Raw genomic sequence first — 17,969 nt, forward strand, 5'->3', positions numbered from 1 at the left:
CTTTTCTTTTCTTTTCTTTTCTTTTCTTTTCTTTTCTTTTCTTTTCTTTTCTTTTCTTTCCTTTCTTCCCTCAAGTTGGGGAGAGAGAAAAAGTCTTAAGCAGGCTCCATGCTCAGCACAGAGCCTGACGCAGGGCTTGATCCCACGACCCTGGGATCATGATGTGAACTAAGATCAAGAGTCAAATGCTCAACCAACAGCCATGCAGGTGCCCCAAGGCCCATTTCTAATACCACCTGCCTCAAGTGGGTTTGCGTTTGCCTCCACGTTTATGCCCTACAGCGTGGCCCAGTGGGCGGGGCCTAGGCTGCAGAGTCTGGCAGGTTTGGGCCACACCCCAGCTCTGCCCCTTACTGGGAGGGCTCAGCTCATGGTTGTACTTCTAGAGTCTCAGCAAGTGGGTATGATGATACCTAGTTCATGGGGTGGTTGTGAGATTTAGTGACATTTATTACATGTCCAACTTCTAAAGCAGAGTTTGCCGTATAACAGACCTTCAATAAGTGATAACTTTGTTTTTTAATAGAAAAAGGGGAGTTTCTTTCCCTGGATCTTGGAGGGTCCAAGTTTCGAGTCTTGAAGGTGCAGGTCTCTGAAGAGGGGAAAAGAAACGTCCAGATGGAGAGTCAGTTCTACCCAACACCCAATGAAATTATCCGAGGAAACGGCTCAGAGGTATTGGGGCAAGGGCTCTGTGAGGTGGGGGTGGGGGGTGGGGGGGTGGGGAGGCCTTGGCATCAAGTTTATAAGTGACCATGCCTTAGCCCAGTGTTCTGTGCTTTCTCTTCTCTGTAGCTGTTTGAATATGTAGCTGACTGTCTGGCAGACTTCATGAAGACCAAAGGGTTGAAGCATAAGAAATTGCCCCTTGGCCTAACCTTTTCTTTTCCCTGCAGACAGACTAAACTGGAAGAGGTAAGGTTCGTGCCGGGGAGGGAAGAAGTTGTGTGGGATTTGGGGTTCGGGGCTGGAGAATGTGGGCAGGTTCAGGAATCAGGCTGGGAACAGGAGAGGTCAGCAAGAGTTTTCTTGTTTTTTTCTTTTTCTTTTTCTTTTCCTTGTTTTGCACAATGAGGTGGAATTGTGAGGCAAAGAATTTGCAAATGTGGCCGCCTTGATTTTGCACTTGACACGGGCACAGCACAAGACAACAGAATAGTTTTTACCCTTTAGGTCTCAGACTTGGTTGCGTGGGAATCCCCTAGAGGGCTTGTTAGACACACATTGCCGAGCCCCACCTGAGAGTGTTTTAATTTGTGGGGACTTAGGTTTGGATTTCTTACAGCCTCCGGGGTGGGGGCCACACTTAGCACGGCTGACATAGCTGACTGGAATAGAGCAGGAAGGCTCACGGAGTCTCACCTCTTCAGTGAGCCCTTAGGAGGAGAATGTAGGTGGGGTCATTGGAGCGACAGTGTTGTCACTACCCAGCTGGGGTCTCAACTCTGTGTGACTCAGATGTTCAATTGATAAATAGGGAGAAGTCAAACCCCATCTATGTAAATCTGCAAAAGTAAACAGGGACCATATAAAAGGACAATGAGCTTTCTGGGGCCAGGGGGTCACAGTCAAGAGTCAGGTCTCCCCAGGCCACACCAGTCTGGGGTGGTGGCCCATGATCTCCTCCTGCATGTACTGGTCAGGACACCCAGCTGACAATTCATGGAGCACCTTGATATCACGGACGGCCTTGGGATGTGTTTGCTATTGCTGGCATGAGCCACTTTTCAGTGTGGAATAGCGGAAAAGGAATGGGTTTTCATGTCCCACAGACTTGTCTTTGAATCATGGCTCAAAAGAAGCTGTGTCCCCCGGTCAAGTTACTTAACTTCTTGAGCCCTTTGTTTTCCCGTATGTAAAATGGGGATAATAATAGCTACTTGCCAGGCTGAGGGGAAGCTTAGACAAAACCTCTGCGACGTGCCCAACACAGTGCCTGGTGCATCAGTGATAGCTGCAGGGTCACCACAATGATTGTCCCCATGCAACTTGTCTCTTGGTGCTTCAGTACCTTGTCCCCCGGTTCAATAGATGTTTCTAGAGCGCAGGTGCTATTTTATATTATTCTTTTTATATTATTCTTTTTCCCCACCCCCACAATCTGTAGCACAGTGTCTTGTATTTAATAGCCGATTGTTAACTATCTGACAATTGAGAGTTTCAATCAATCATTTACTTGATTCCACTGAATGGGAACTTGCCATGATCAATCTATGCAGGGGATGGGCTGAGGTTCACATTTTTATTATTTTATAAAAACAGGGATTAGGGGCACCTGGGTGGCTAAGTCAGCTAAGCATCCGACTCTGGATTTTGGCCCAGGTCATGATCTCACCATATGTGAGTCTGAGCCCCACATTGGGCTCTCCTCTGACAGTGCAGAGCATCCTTGGGATTCTCTCTCTTCCTCTCTCTCTGCCCCTTCCCCATTCACACATGCACACATGCACTCTCTCAAAATAAATAAATAAACTTAAAAAAAAAAGGATTAGAAAAAATTGGTATAAAGGCTTCAGGGGTGCTGGGTAGCTTAGTCAATTTATCTGACTTTTGATTTTGGTTCAGGTCATGATCCCAGGATCATGGGATCAAGCCCTGCATTGGGCTCCATGTGGAGCATAGAGCCTGTTTGGGATTTTGTCTCTCTCCCTTGCCCCTCTCCCCCACTTGTGTGCGCTCTCTCTCTCTTAAAAAAATTAAAATTAAAGAAATTAGGGGTGCCTGGGTGGCTCAGTTGGTTAAGCGCCTGACTTTGGCTCAGGTCATGATCTCGTGGTTCATGAGTTCAAGCCTGGTGTTGGGCTCTGTGCTGACAGCTCAGAGCCTGGAACCTGCTTTGGATTCTGTGTCTTCCTCTCTCTCTCTGCTCTTCCCCCACTTGCACTCTGTCTCTCTCTCAAAAATAAATAAACATTAAAAAGTTTTTTAAATCAAAAATTAAGATGGTTTCAGAGAATGTTAGAAGAGGCCAGTTGGAGTCTGGCTGTGAGGTGTCATCCATCATCTTTGCTGGCTGGAGGAGTAGAGGTCCCAGAGTCTGTAGAGGAAGGGGGAGGAGGAGTCGTTGGAAATTAGGCCTCCAGATTTGAGATCAGATTCACCAAATAGTTAAGCACCTTTTATTTGAGCTCAGAAAGGGAGACCCCAGGAAGAAGGAAGAGACTTCTTGAGCTCTGTTGGAGTTCATCTGAGTTTGAAAACCAAACTTGTATATTTTCTTGATAACTGGTGGTGAATGTATAGTTTGTTTATCTGGGATTTTGGCATTTATCTAAGTCAAATCCCTGCCTGCATCTTTATGTAATAATAATAATAATAATAATAATAATAATAATGGCACTGTACCTCAGATTTCGGCAGCGTATCTTATACTGTGCTGAACTCTTTATGTGTATTATCTCATTAAATTCCCCAAGCAATCATATGAAGTAGATATGATCATTTCATATGTGAGAAAAACTGCTGCTCAGAGATGTTAAGAGACTTGCCCAAGGCCACACAGGCCAAGCTCACAAGCCCCCACCCTCTCTTTCCAGAGACCTAGCTCTAGAACTTTGTTTAAAATGGCAGCAGGTGCCTGGAAGCATTTTGACCCATTTTGTGTCATTTCCCCAGTAAGGATTTTCAGGTAACACTTAAACTTGGGAAGAGTGCTTGATTATATTGAGGAAGGGAAAACTGGTTTTTCTCATCAAAGTCTAATTGAATACTTGTATTTTATAAAATCCGCCCCCCCCAACTGCCTTTCAGTGAAGCCTAAAGAAAAGTAGAAAAACTTGAGGCACAGGAAATGCACTGGTAATAACTCAGTGTGGGCACAGCTATTTAATCATGGTTCTGCTGCGGACATAGGTTTTGTGGCACTAAAATAAGGGCTCTTGGAGAAGGTGGGGGCTGACAAACTGAGTGCAGAAGGAGGCGGGAAGGGAAAGCCTTCCTGAGAATGGGGTGGCCAGGGAGGCTTCTTTGTGAAACTAAAACATGATTAAAGAAAATAAGAGCCTGGGACTTAAGAGGGGCGGTCACTTTGCTGTGGTTGTTTTATTTTGTTGCTTTTTTAAGTGAGGGAACAGAAAAGTCTTAGCTAGAGAGAAATTTCTTTGTTTGTGTATGTGTTTCTAATGATAAAATGGTAATACTTTTCAATGTAGAAGAGAGAGAGATGAGGGTAGGAATTGAAAAGTTTAAAGAAGAAAACAGAAATCACCTCTAATCCCAACTCTCAGAGATACCCCCGCTCCTTGAATGGTTGGTTTCCCTTCCAGCCATGTCTATTTTAAACACTGATGTTATTGCCGTATGCATAGTTTTAGAAAATATAATTGTATGTACCTTTTTTCCACTTAACTATATATCACAAGCATTTATTCCCCACGCCGCCGTACGCCCTGCCCTCAATAAGTCCCACATGTCTCCAGTACACTTTTTGGGGGGACGCCACCCTACATTCTTTTATTCTATCCCATGAAGCAACGCTGTTCCAGTAACCAGTGACGGCAGAAGTTAGGGAGAGCTGCCACTAGGTGGCGCTGTGGTGCAGGGGAAAAGACCCGGTGGCCGCTCAGGATTCCGACAACCGCATTCCAGTTGGACCCTTCACTCACTGTGCTATCTCTAGAGCAGTTTCCTTCCTCTCTAAAAAATGCCAGCTTCTTTATCCATAAACTGAAGGGATTGGGAGGGTGTGGTCGGGGAGTTTATGAATTTTGGCTCAGCTGCTTTTGACTGCGGGCAAATCACTTGTCTCCAAAATTCTAAGTCTAAAACATTCCGATTATTTGCTATTTTACAAAACTCTCGGGAAACAACAATTTTGTAAAAAAGGTTCTATCTTGGGGGCACCTGAGTGTCTCAGTCAGTTGAGCATCCGACTTCGGCTCAGGTCATGATCTCACAGTTCAGTTTGTGAGTTTGAGCCCCACATCTGGCTCACTGCTTGTCAGGGAGGAGTCCGCTGGAGATCCTCTGTTCCCATCTTTCTGCTCCTCTCCTGCTCAAGCTCTCTCTCAAAAATAAATAAACACTAAAAATATCTATCTATCTATCTATTTTAATTTTTAAGTAATCTCTACACCCAACATGGGACTTGAACTCATGACCCTGACTGAGATCAAGAGTTGCACGCTCTACCAGCTGAGCCAGTGAGGTGCTCTGGGAAACACCAATTTTAAGCAACTAATTGATCATGCAAATAGAGAACCATTTTTCTAAGTTGAAATTAAGTTCCCAAGGGAGTCCTGCCAGGTAACACCATGCCGGTTCTGTTTCATGGACCTGGCGGACCACATATTCTGCACACACAATGTTTATCTACCATATGCCAGGCCTTTCCGTCAGAACATTCCTGGGGCCGAGGCAGGATATGACGTTTCTCCACTTCACAGACGAGTAAACTGAGGCTCGGAGGGGTTAAATGACTTGTCTAATATCTTGTGAGTCCAAGTGTTCTGACTCCTCAGCAGTTGTTCTTTCTGGCACCGTGTGTGCTATTTCAGACTGCTCACATGAAATAAAGATGTTTAGATTATTAGGAAAACCCTCCGAAGGAATGCTGAAAGAATTGGGGGGGTGGTTCAGCTAAAAGAAGAGAAAGCCATGGGGCTGCACTTGATGCATGAAATGTCTGCCCCTCGTTTTCAGAACTGAGCACCTTCCTCATTTTCACTGGCTCTGAAATCTTCTCCCAGGGCATCCTGCTTTCATGGACCAAGAAGTTTAAGGCACGTGGAGTTCAAGACACTGATGTGGTGGATTGTCTGGCCAAAGCTATAAAAAAACACAAGGTGAGGAATTCACCAGTCCCAGCCCAGTTCTCTTGAGGTGGGGTCTCCTACTCTGCCTGCCCCAGAGGGAGGATCAGAGATGGGATGGATCTTAGGGAAGGTCTCACTGTAGATGTGACCGATTGTGACCAGTTTGGATGAGCCCATTGGTGAGCCTTGGTTCCAGTTGGTGAGCTGGGTCCAACTGCTGTTGGAAGGTGGCCCAGCCCCCTCAGAGGGTCTTGGTTAGCCCCTATGCATGTGTGATGCTCTAGCCCCACCTTTCCTCTCTGAGCTTAAAAGACTGCTTTCTTTCCAGTCTGGCTGTCTCTTCTGTTTTCCACTGTCTGTTCATGGGCTATCTTTATTCGTTGAGTAAATTTTATAATAATCTAAATACCTGAAGGCATGCTCCTTGCTGAGCCGAAACGCATACAAATAAACCCAAATTATTTGTTATCCTGACAACGAGGAATATTTTAATGTATACCCTTCCAGTCTTTTTTCTCTTTAAACATGCAGTCACAATCTCTTGTATCTTGTGTTTTTCTCTTATTGTTTCGTTTTACTTTAAAATGTCCCCCCAAACCTTGGGGGAACCATAAGGTAATAACCCAAGTTGACTTGCCAACATGGGAAACCCAGATGGGATGTCCCTAGTGCTGCCCACGGAGAGGACTTGGCTGAGTCTGGTTAAGCTGTCCCCGTGGGGGAGGACTTGGGTCCCAGAATAAATATGCTTTCTTTGGTGTTTCTCAGATCAAGACTGCAGTCCTGGTGGTCTGTCACTCATATTTCATTGCATGGAGACCTTCACCCATAAGGCAGGAGCATGGGTTCCACTCTTTAGCTCCCGACTGCCATTCCTCTTTTCTAGATCCCGGAACCTTGGTAGAGGCCTTGTTTCTTCCAGGCAGGCCCAGCAGGCAGGGTCTAGTAATTGTCTCGGTCACCTTCACCGCTTTCGCTTCCTCCGTGGGGAAAGATAAAGGGATAATGCCTCCTTCTCATCCACTGATGTCCTTTGGGACTTGTGTTCAAGCAGGACATAGACGTGGACATCCTGGCCTTGGTCAATGACACCGTGGGGACCATGATGACGTGCGCCTATGATGATCCCTACTGTGAAGTTGGTGTCATCATTGGTAACTCAATTTGACTTGATTCTCCGGGTTGGGAAAAGGGATCAGTCTGGGGCTTAGTTTTAGCCAACCGAGTAAATTCTGTGGAAGGGTGCTGACACTTCCTATTTATGAGAAGTAACATAGGGAAATGGAAAATTAAAACATGCATGCATCCATCCATCCATCCGTTCATTCAACGAGTTTTTCCTGCATGCCTTTTGTGTGGTAGGCCCCATGCTCTATTGGGTTTTCAGTGGTGAGTTAATACTCGGAGGTTCCTGAGCTTTCAGTGGGCAAGTGGGGGGAAGGCCTGAAAGGTATAAACGAGTAATAGAACTGCAGGTGGCGGTGAGGGGTGACATTTGAGCAGGGACCTTGGTGATGAGGAGGAAGGAGCAAAGTGGAGATCGAGAGGAAGAGAGTCGCTGCGAAGGAAAGAGGAAACCTATGGCCTCTGAGGTGGGATTGCGTCTGGGATGCTCGAGGACCCTAAAAAGCTGAATGGGGGCTGCACCAAAGTGAGTGAAGGCTGAGAGTCATAGGCTATTCAGGTCAGAGGGAGTGGACGGGACTGGGCAGATCACGTGGGACACAGGACAGAGTTACCATAAGGTCTTTGGCTTTTGCTCCGAGGGGAGGCAGGAAGGCACTGGAGGATTTGGGTGGGGAATGGGTAAATGGAGTGTGCGTTTTTAAAAAGCTCATTTTGGCTGCCGTGTCAGCCAAAGAGAATTGACTCCTGGGGCAAGAATGGAAGCAAGGTGACCAGCCAAGAAGTCACTGTATCTCCTGTGTGGGCGAGACATGGTGGGGGCCTGGACCAGGGACGTCGCAGCACCACGAAGGTGCCCGGTGGGTGGTTCTCGACACCTGAGCTGGGAGGGAGTCTGCCAGACGCTGGCCGTGAGAAGGCAGTATGGGGGACAATAAAACCAAATGCATTAGATTTATCGACTGTTCTTGAACATTTCCTGCCACCTCCCCGTTCCGTTACCACTACTGGGGAGAGTTTTCTGAATTGCTCTCTCTTTGGGCAGGATCCCAAAGGGCAGGATCTTTGCACCCAAGCGGCTTGATCTGCCTTCCCATTTCCGGAGCCCTCAGCTCAGAATGGGATGGGCGCTTGCCAGTCACATCTTCTAACCGCTGTCACCGTGTCTTGGTGACTACGTGTGGCACCCTGCAGACTGGGAGCCACGCCTAAACAGAGTCCACACTTTTCTTAGAAAAGCTTACTCTAGGTACTGTTTTACATTCTGCTTCTCTCATTTCTTATTTCTCATGTTGGCTTTAAAATCCTCAGACCAGAGCATCAGGTAGGGGGAGATCCTTTAAAAAAATTTTTTTTCTAAGCAGCTTTATTGAGCCGTAAAAATCCTCTCATTTAAGGGATACAATTCAATGATTTTTAGTAAATTTTGAGTTTCCTAACCATCCCCACAATCCAACTGTAGAACATTGTCATCAGCCCAGTAGGTCCCAAACAGATTGTGCCCTTTTGTAGTCACTCCCCAGTATTGTAGTGTTTGAGGAATCTCCTTGGAGTGATTTTGTGTTTGAATAATGGAATGTTGCTTTCTTATGTCATAGCTGATCACTGTCAAAGATAAGGATATAGCTTATGCCAGGAACAATTTGTGGCAGGCCGTGAGTACAGAATATTTTTAGTATCAAATAGAGAAGACGCTAAGTAGCTTAGAGAAAGGATTAAAAAAATTAACAGTAGGTTAGTGATTTTTTTTTTTTTTTTTAATTTCCAAGGTTAGGTTAACTCATCCTCCTCTTTGTAAATGTGCTTTGTCAGCTCTCATGCATATTCATCAGGGACTTCTTCACAATCGACCCCATTCATGACCGCAAACCATTAACATCTGAGAAGTGTAGACTTGGCGCGTCAGCTTTATTCCTCATGAACTCCAGGCTTGCCAAAGCTGTTCCCTCAGTGAGAACCAGGCCCGGGAAGTGGATCAAAAGCACTTTGTGGTACATTCAGAGGACTCTCAGGCAGTTAAGAGTTCTCTCTGTCTTTGCCCAGCTGGGAGCCCTTCCGTCTTTGCGTATTCGCTCTGGTCCCTTGTTCAGGCACTGGCACCAACGCGTGCTACATGGAGGACATGAGCAACATTGACCTGGTGGAAGGCGACGAGGGCAGGATGTGCATCAACACGGAGTGGGGGGCCTTTGGGGACGATGGGGCTCTGGAAGACATCCGCACCGAGTTCGACCGGGAGCTGGACCTTGGCTCTCTCAACCCTGGGAAGCAGCTGTGAGTCCCCTCGTGTGCTCTAAATCGGGGCCTCGGTATTTACAGTAAATTGCCAGTCCCTCAGGTACACCTTATACCCGGCAGATTTTCTAGATGTGACTAGTTTCCTGCCACAATGATTCTGCGAGGCGAGGCTTGTGTTTCAGTTTCATTGGACACCTGTGGAAAGTGAAGGCAAGGAAATGGAGTGATGCCCCCTAGGTCATAATCCTGATTCAATTTCAGTCCGTATTTCCGGAGCACATATGTGTGAGGCAGGGGAGATACGCCGTGAACCCAGGGACTCGGGTCCTGCCCTCTTGGTGCGTTCGGACGAGGGGCCATAGAGCAGACCGATGTGGCCAAGGGAGCGGGACTCAGGCAAGTCCCTCACTGGTGTTTCCAGGGCTCCCCTGTCACCCCACTTTCTCAGAGGCCTGATCATAGCACCTGGGGGTCTTTCCCAACTCTCATCCCACACTCACCAGTGGAGTAACTATTGGGAGTCTGCCCTAGCTCTGCCTGCATGCTGAGCTCCCAGAGCTTGCCTTAACAAGCAGAGTGCCTTACACACTGTTGCAGCTCATGAAGTGTTTCTTAGACAAAAAGACATTTTTTAGATAATTTTTTTTTTTTTTGTGGGGCACCTGGGTGGCTCAGTCAGTTACATTTCCGACTTTGGCTCAGGTCATGATCTCATGGTTCATGGGTTCAAGCCCTGCGTCAGGCTCTGTGCTGACAGCTCGGAGCCTGGAGCCTGCTTCAGATTCTCTCTCTCTCTCTCTCTCTCTCTCTCAAAAATAATAAATAAACATTAAATTTTTTTTCTTTTTTTGTTTTGTTTTGTTAGTTTTTTTCCTTTCAAAGTGAAAGAATAGTTTTTTAAAAAGTTTATTTGTTTATTTTGAGAGAGAGAGAGAGAGAGAGCGAGCATGAGTGTGGTAGGGATAGAGAGAGTGAGAGAATGAGAATCACAAGCAGGCTTGTTGCTGTCAGTGTAGAACCCGTTGTGGGTCTCGATCCCACGAACTGTGAAATCATGACCTGAGCCAAAATCAAGAGTCGGTCGCTTACCTGACTGAGCCACCCAAGAGCTCCTGAAAAGCCTTTCTTTAAAAAAAATTGAATAATTTCAAACTTACAGAGAAGTTACAAAAATGGTACAAAATTCCCCTTCACCCAGACTCCTTAAGTACTAATATTCTCTCTCTGTTTCTGTGTACATGTATGTACATACACATATATACAAAATGTCTAAATAGAATTATTTTTCTGAACCATTTGAGACTAAGTTGCAAACAGTATCCCTTTAGTCCTAAATACTTCAAAATGTATTATTTGCAAACAAGTGTATTGTCTCACATAATCAAAGTATAATTATCAAAATTAGGAAATAAATACTTAATCTAACTTATAGAACTTATTCAAAATTCATTAGCTGCCCCATTAATGTCCCTTATAAAAGAGACAAAGTTCAGGCTCACACATGACATCTTGTTGCTATTGTTTTTAGCTTCCTTTAATCTGGAAATCTTCTGTAGTGTCTCCTAGTTTTTTATGATCTTAAGACACATAAGCCATATATTTTACAGAATGTCCCTCAATTGTATTTTCCTGATGTTTCCTCATGATTAGATTCAGGTGGTGTATTTTTGGCAGGAATATCACAGAGGGGACGATGTTTCCTCTTCAGTGCATCACATCTGGAAGCACATGCTGTGTGTTCCATCACATGTGATGCTACCTCGAATCACTCGGCTAAGGGGATATGCAAAGGTTTCTCTACCAGAAGGTTATTGTTATTCCTTCTGTAAAGAATACATATCTGGTGAAGAATACATATCTGGTGAAGCCTGCTTTGAGGCTATGTAAATATCCTTTCTCATTAAACTTTCACTCTTTACTTTTAGCATCCATTGATGAATTTCCAAATCTATTATTCCCTCCATGTTTATTAGTTGTTATTTTACTGTAAATAACAGCTTTCCTATCTCCTCCATTTATTTGTTTATACTAATATGAACTCATGGATTCTTTTTTTTTTATTATTTAATGGAGGGTTCTTCTTATCATTATTTATTTTGATGCTCAAATATTTTTGGACATGACCAATGGAAGCTTCTCCAAACTGGTCCCCTGTGTCCTTAACGATGTGCTCCCATCACTCTTGAAGTACTTCCTTATTTTTTCTGGCCCGGTAAGATGTTCCAGGCTCATCGGGAATTTTTCGAGTCCCAGCCATTTTCCCAAGAAGCTCTGATGAATAAATATTTTGAGTCCCTCCTAGAAATGATTCAAACACTAGAACCGCATACCTGGAAAACAAATTTCTGCTTTGGATGTACCTGCTCCCCAGCACATACCTGTTTCACTGGTGACACAGAGCAGTCATGGCCCATGAAAGTGGGACCCATTTTTTGGACTTTGTCGTCCTCGCTCTCTCCATCTCACTTAAAACAAATTTCATCCCCCAAACCCAACCAGGATTTCTTTTGACTATCTTCTGCTTCTGCAATGTTCTAAGAGGTTTTATAATGAAATAGGTAAAGTTGATTAGGAAACAGGTTGTCCTCGATTTTGTGTCCATTATCTTGGAGAATAAAAATTATATTTAGTTTTTTCCCTGGGAAACAATTAGTAATTGCTTGTTGGGTACAAATTCAAAGTCAAGGTGTAGGTAGCCTGGTGGGATATGTCATCCACACTATTGTAGAACCTCTCTGGTTCTACAGACACAGCATCTTTCTCTCTGGGACAAAAGCATGGTATAGGAATTGGAAGTGTCTGAAATTTGGATTTGTCATGCCATGGTTGGTGATCTTAGGATCACCTGAAGTCCATGAAGTCAAGATTCCTTATACTAATATGAGAATGCTACCCCTGTGGCCAGGGGTGATTTGTGATAAAGATCCTTGGAGTCAAGCACTTTGTGAGAAGGAAGGAATATTAGGTCTCCTCTAGCATAGTTCTCTCCTTTTATAAATTTTTAAAAAATGTTTATTTTTGAGAGAGAGACAGTGCAAGTGGGGGAGGAGCAGAGAGAGAGGGAGACACAGAATCCAAAGCAGGCTCCAGGCTCTGAGCTTTCAGCGTAGAGCCCCACGTGGGGCTTGAACCCGTGAACCGCGAGATCATGACCTGAGCTGAAGTTGGACGCTTAACTGACCGAGACACCCAGGTGCCCCCCCCCCCTTTTATAGATGAAGAGAATGCATCCCAGAGAGAATAAGTGAGCTCCCAAGGGCACCCCAGGCTGGGATGGGGACTGAGGCCTCCTGACCCATGGAGTTGTCTTTCTGTTACTCCTGCTCTTGACCATGGGCCATAGCTCATGAGCATTGGGAAGGATGCTGCGTAACTAAAGGTGTTGCTGCTACTGATCTGTTCACCAAATTGTAGGTTTGAGAAGATGATCAGCGGCCTGTACCTGGGTGAACTTGTCAGGATCATCTTGCTGAAGATGGCCAAGGCAGGCCTCCTGTTTGGCGGCAAGAAATCCTCTGCTCTCCACACTAAGGGCAAGATTGAAACACGGCATGTGGCTGCCATGGAGAAGTAAGTGGCTGGCTGGGTCCTTTTCACCTTGACTCTGCAGAAGGTTAGAGTGGGGAGCCAAGGCGTGGTATGATCATGGTAGTGGTCCAGCTGAAGGGACCAGATCTGTCCAGATCTTCACCAGGACAACTTCGGACCTGGACCCAGCTTCGGGTGAGTCGGCGATGCCTACCATGGCTCAAGTGTGGCTTCTTGTTGGTTTCATCAGCCAGGGATTCTGTGGTTGGAGGTCAACTCCTTTCTTTTCCTGCCTTCTTCCTCCCTAAAGTGGTCACTTACAACCTTTTTAGGGCCACAGACCTGTTTGAGGGTCTAATTCAAGTTCTGGACCTTTTACCATAAAAATGTACATTTGTACTCAATTTTGCTTACACTATTAGGGCATTCTTGGGCCCATTAAAGATTCCCATGCATGGAATCTTAAGGTAAGAACTCCTGCTACAGCAAGAACCTTCTCTACCTGGTGCTGTTGGAGACTGACTTTGGCTTTGGTGATGAGAGACCTCACACAGAGGTCCCTGCAATGGAGACAGGGCTGGTGAAGGCGGCTGGAACCAGTCCACTCAGGGTCCTGTTCCCCAGGCTTAGAAACCCCAGCATTGCCCTGAGCTTCATAATCAGTTTAGATTCTGAGCTCAGCAGAGTGGCATCTGACTCCTAGAGTCTGATTTTGTGCACAGCATAGCAGGGACTGCGTTTCTGTGAAAGGCAGAATAGTACAGGGTGGTTAAAAGGGTGAGCTCGTGATCTAACTGCCTGAGTTCAGATCCTGACCCTTGCAATTCCTGGCTATGCGACTGTGGGCAAGTTACCCTCTCTATGCCCCAGGTCTCTCTCTGTACAATAGGGCAATGCTAGTACTTCTCCCAGGATTGTTGTGAGGGTTGTGTTAATATGTGTCAAATCTGTAGACAAGTGCCTGGCATATAGTGAGGGCTCAGTAAACGGTGGCTGCTATGATCATTGTTGATATTGTTATCGTTATTCTATTACTAGGTGCCAGCTTATTTATTTTCCCACTCCTGCAAGGTGGGAAATGTGGTTCTCTAAGGGGACTCTCATGGGATGGAGAAGTGTGGTCTTCTCACTCCTATTTCCCTGGCCAGGTATAAAGAAGGCCTGGCCAATACAAGAGAGATCCTGACAGATCTGGGCCTGGAGCCTTCGGAGGCCGACTGCATCGCAGTTCAGCACGTCTGCACCATCGTGTCCTTCCGTTCAGCCAATCTCTGTGCAGCGGCTCTGGCAGCCATCCTGACACGCCTCCGGGAGAACAAGAAGCTGGTGCGGCTCCGGACCACCGTGGGCATGGACGGCACGGTCTACAAGATACATCCTCAGTGAGTGCCGCCTGCCAGCCTGCATCCCTCACAATGTGTCTCCCCAGAGCAGAGTCCCAGGGTTCTCTCTAAACTCTGCTGCTTCTCCGTGTTGCTGGCACCAACCACGTCCTGTTGGTTCTGAGTTTACAGAGGAAAGAGAGACTATATTCATCTAGCTGGCTGGGTTGCCTTGGGGGATCATTCTTAAATATTCTGGGGCGCCTGGGTGGCTCAGTCCGCTAGACATCGGACCTTTGATTTTGGCTCAGGTCATGACCTCACGGTTGTGAGATTGAGTCCTGCATTGGGTTCTAGGATTCTCTCTCACTCTCTGCCCCTCTCCTGCTTGCAGTGCGTGCGCATGCTCTCTCTCTCTCTCAAAAAGAAAAAAAGAAAAAAAAAAGAAAGAAAAGAAAAGAAAAGAAAAGAAAAATATTTTGCTAAACCCAGTTGCCTGACTAGAAGGGCATCCATTCATGTGTTTATCCATCTGTCCATCTATCTATGTTATTATCAAGTACCTACTATCTGGTAAGATTGGAAAGTAATATACACTCAGTCATATATGAGGAAAAATCAGAATGGCAGAGGGTGCCAGGTTCACAGGAAGGATACTGGTAAGAAAACACAGAGAAGTGAGAATTTCCTAGAAGGAGGAAGTGTGAGAGTCCCTCTGGCTAATAGAGGTGGTATTGGAAGTCAGGTGATTACACACTGGAAAGAGCTGGGGAAAGAACCCTTCCCGTTTGGACAGAGATGATGCTCAGCCAATACAGTCTTGTGGACATGCCCTACTGATTGAAATATTAATGATAAAATAGCCATTTCTTGGGGTGCACCCGGGTGGCTCAGTCAGTCAAGTGTCTGACTTTGGCTCTGGTCATGATCTCATGGTTCGTGGGTTCGAGCCCCGCGTCGGGCTCTGTGCTGACAGCTCAGAGCCTGGAGCCTGCTTCGGATTCTGTACCACCCTTTCTCTCTGCCCCTTCCCCTCTTGTGCTCTCTCTCACTCTCAATAAACTTAAAAATAACAGCCACTTCTTTGAGCCTCCAAGTGTCCCTTCTGCTACCCTAGCTGCCCTAGCCCCTCCCCCCAGTCATCTCCTTACCCTCCCACCATCTGGCAACTAAAGAGGTGAACCCAGCTCCGCAAGGCTCCCCAGGACCCCACTCCACTGCTACACCTGGGTCTCTTCCCATTGACCAGGCATGGGCCTTTATGATTATTACATATTTTGCCATCACCCCTGCCTTCAGATACCCAAAACGCCTGCACAAGGTGGTGAGGAAACTGGTTCCGAACTGTGATGTCCGCTTCCTCTTGTCGGAGAGTGGAAGCACCAAGGGGGCTGCCATGGTGACAGCGGTGGCCTCCCGTGTGCAGGCCCAACGGAAGCAGATTGACAAGGTGCTGGCTTTGTTCCAGCTGACTCAAGAGCAACTTAAGGCTGTGCAGGGCAAGATGCGGACTGAATTCGAGTACGGGCTGAAAAGAGACACCCACCTGCTGGCCACGGTCAAGATGCTGCCCACCTACGTTTGCGGGATGCCGGATGGTACAGGTGGGCCATGCACAGAGCTCTCCAAAACTCCTCAAACCCAGTTAGGTTGTTTTGTTTTAAAAGCCTTGGAGTCGTGTCTGTAATGGAGGGAGGGGGAGTAGGGTAGAAGGTCGGTACTCCTTCTGAATCTATTTGCCTTGGTTGATCCAAGGCATTTGCAACGGAAGAATACCTAAGTTAGGTCACATGTGTGTGTCTATGTAGTCAAGGACACAGAGTGTACCCCACGCTGTTGGCGAACAGAAGACCCAGGTGTTGTCCCTGGGAGCTGCCATTTGGACACTTGGAGTTGTCTGGCTTGTCTTCTGCCTGCTTCTCTGTCTCTCTCTCTCTCTCTCTTCTCCTGGGGCTTAGCTACTCCTCTCTCTCTCTCTCATTGCTTTCTGACCCTTTCCCTGTGCTCAGCCCAGAGGAGCCACTTTAGACAAGTGGCTTCTTGTCTTTAGGCAAGAAGTGGGGTGAGTTCTTTAGACAAGTCACTTCACCTCTTTGAACCTCAGTAGCCTTACATGGAAACAATGACGTTTGTAAAATGCTTTTTATCTTGTGATTTTCTTTGGAATCTCTCATCTCATTTCTTCCTCACAACCACTTCGTAAGTGATGTAGTGAAAAAATGATTCCCATTTTATTGCTGACAATTTGGAGACTCGGAGAGGTCAGATGACATACTGAAAGCCACACATCTGCACCTTGGGTCTCACAGCAACAGAGATCTTTTCCAGCGCTAATATCCTTCGAGTCTATGTGGGGAGAAAAAATAGGAGCAGGAAAAGACACTGTTCAAGTGTTCATTCTTTGATCTCTTTACTCCTTCTGCCTTCATTTTTCACAATTTCACTAAGTACCTATGATAGGTCGGGCTCTGGTCCAGGCGTGGCCAGAGAGCAGGGAGGAAAACACAGTCCCTACCCCTGTGGAGCTTACGTTCTGTTGGGCTGGCAGACAATAAGCAAAAGCCATGAACATTTAGTAAACAATAAACAAGGGCCATGTAGCAGCAGATGCTATGAAGAAAAATAGAGCAGGATAAGGGGTCAGAAAGCTGGCTGGGAGTGATGCCTTCGGCAAATTCGGGAAACAATAGAATGACCGGTGTGGCCAGAACGGAGTGAGAAGAGGCAGAGGGCAAGTTGCAAGGTCACACAGAACAGACTCTGGTGCTCTTCAACGTCAGGAGAAATGAGAGATACTATTGGCCCTGGATGGTAATGGGGGTCGGACTTGACATGGCTTCTTATTGGTCACGTGCAGGTGTGGGAATCCAGGAATGAGAAGAGCAGGGGGCAGGAAGAATCATTTCATGAACACTCCCTCTAGGCCACAGAGACAGGATGGAAACACCCTCCAGAGTTCATTGCAGTCAGTGTAGCCTGGCCTGGATTCACCCTCAGAGGCTCCTTGAGCATAAGTATCAAGTGTGGCCTTTAGCAGATACCGAGAAAAGCAGGCGGCCTCAGTCAGCCTCAAAGCGCCTGCCCAGTGCTCTGACGCTGTGCTTGGTGACAGCCACACTCCTCTGGCTCGAGAGCCCCAAGGGAAAAGGCTCTGAGTCGGCTGTATTTTGGTGTCTCCTCTTCCTCTCAATGCCTCCACGTGAGCCCCTGTTCTGTGGACGCTGGTGGAAGGCAGCTCCAACTTTCTCCACCACAGAGAAAGGCAAGTTCCTTGCCCTGGATCTGGGGGGAACCAACTTCCGGGTCCTCCTGGTAAAGATCAGAAGTGGACGGAGGTCGGTGCGAATGTACAACAAGATCTTCGCCATCCCCTTGGAGATCATGCAGGGCACCGGCGAGGAGGTGAGCGCCGGGCGGGGGAGTTCTGTGCCCGAGGGGCCAGCCTGCCACCCTGTGTCCCTGCTGGCCTGGCCTGACTGCCACTCTTTCCCTGCAGCTGTTTGACCACATTGTGCAGTGCATCGCTGACTTCCTGGACTACATGGGCCTCAAGGGAGCCCAGCTGCCCCTGGGCTTCACATTCTCATTTCCCTGCAGGCAGACGAGCATTGACAAGGTAAGACAGCCCCGCAGGCTTACAGACAGCCTGGTGGGCTTCTTTCTTCCACCAGGGAACCTCAGCGTACCTCTGAGTCAACGTTTATTTCCTCTTTTAAGGGTCTCAGGTTCAGGGCAGCTGGGGAAACATAATCAAGAACCTGATTATGTTTTCTACTAATATTTTCTATTCATTATGTTCCATTTTCATTGGTATTTTTTTGTTTTAAAGATTTTTTCATTTTTTTTTTTTTTTTAATAACTTCTATTCTCAATAGTGACACGCTCTCCTGACTGAGCCAGCCATGTGGCCCCACTGTTATTTTTTGGATTGAAGTTCACAAGAGATTTAGGGCAGTATACAGTAAAGGGACACATGTGTAAGAGAGCTGTTAAATGGGAGGTT

The 17,969-nt window shown here is 46.6% G+C and overlaps 1 protein-coding gene across 1 annotated transcript in view; it reads left to right on the plus strand.

Annotated features, from left to right (window-relative positions):
* HKDC1 (hexokinase domain containing 1) overlaps positions 1-17,969 on the plus strand; it is a 48,926-nt gene that overhangs the window by 11,567 nt on the left and 19,390 nt on the right. Inside the window, exons 3-12 of the mRNA XM_049645167.1 lie at positions 527-675; positions 796-915; positions 5,688-5,783; positions 6,808-6,907; positions 8,969-9,152; positions 12,531-12,686; positions 13,793-14,026; positions 15,266-15,570; positions 17,223-17,368; positions 17,463-17,582. Of these exons, the coding sequence (XP_049501124.1) occupies positions 527-675; positions 796-915; positions 5,688-5,783; positions 6,808-6,907; positions 8,969-9,152; positions 12,531-12,686; positions 13,793-14,026; positions 15,266-15,570; positions 17,223-17,368; positions 17,463-17,582 (1,610 nt within the window). The remainder of the gene's footprint in view (positions 1-526; positions 676-795; positions 916-5,687; positions 5,784-6,807; positions 6,908-8,968; positions 9,153-12,530; positions 12,687-13,792; positions 14,027-15,265; positions 15,571-17,222; positions 17,369-17,462; positions 17,583-17,969) is intronic.

Source organism: Panthera uncia, chromosome D2 (genome assembly GCF_023721935.1).
Source record: "Panthera uncia isolate 11264 chromosome D2, Puncia_PCG_1.0, whole genome shotgun sequence".
In the NCBI taxonomy this organism is placed as follows: domain Eukaryota; kingdom Metazoa; phylum Chordata; class Mammalia; order Carnivora; family Felidae; genus Panthera; species Panthera uncia.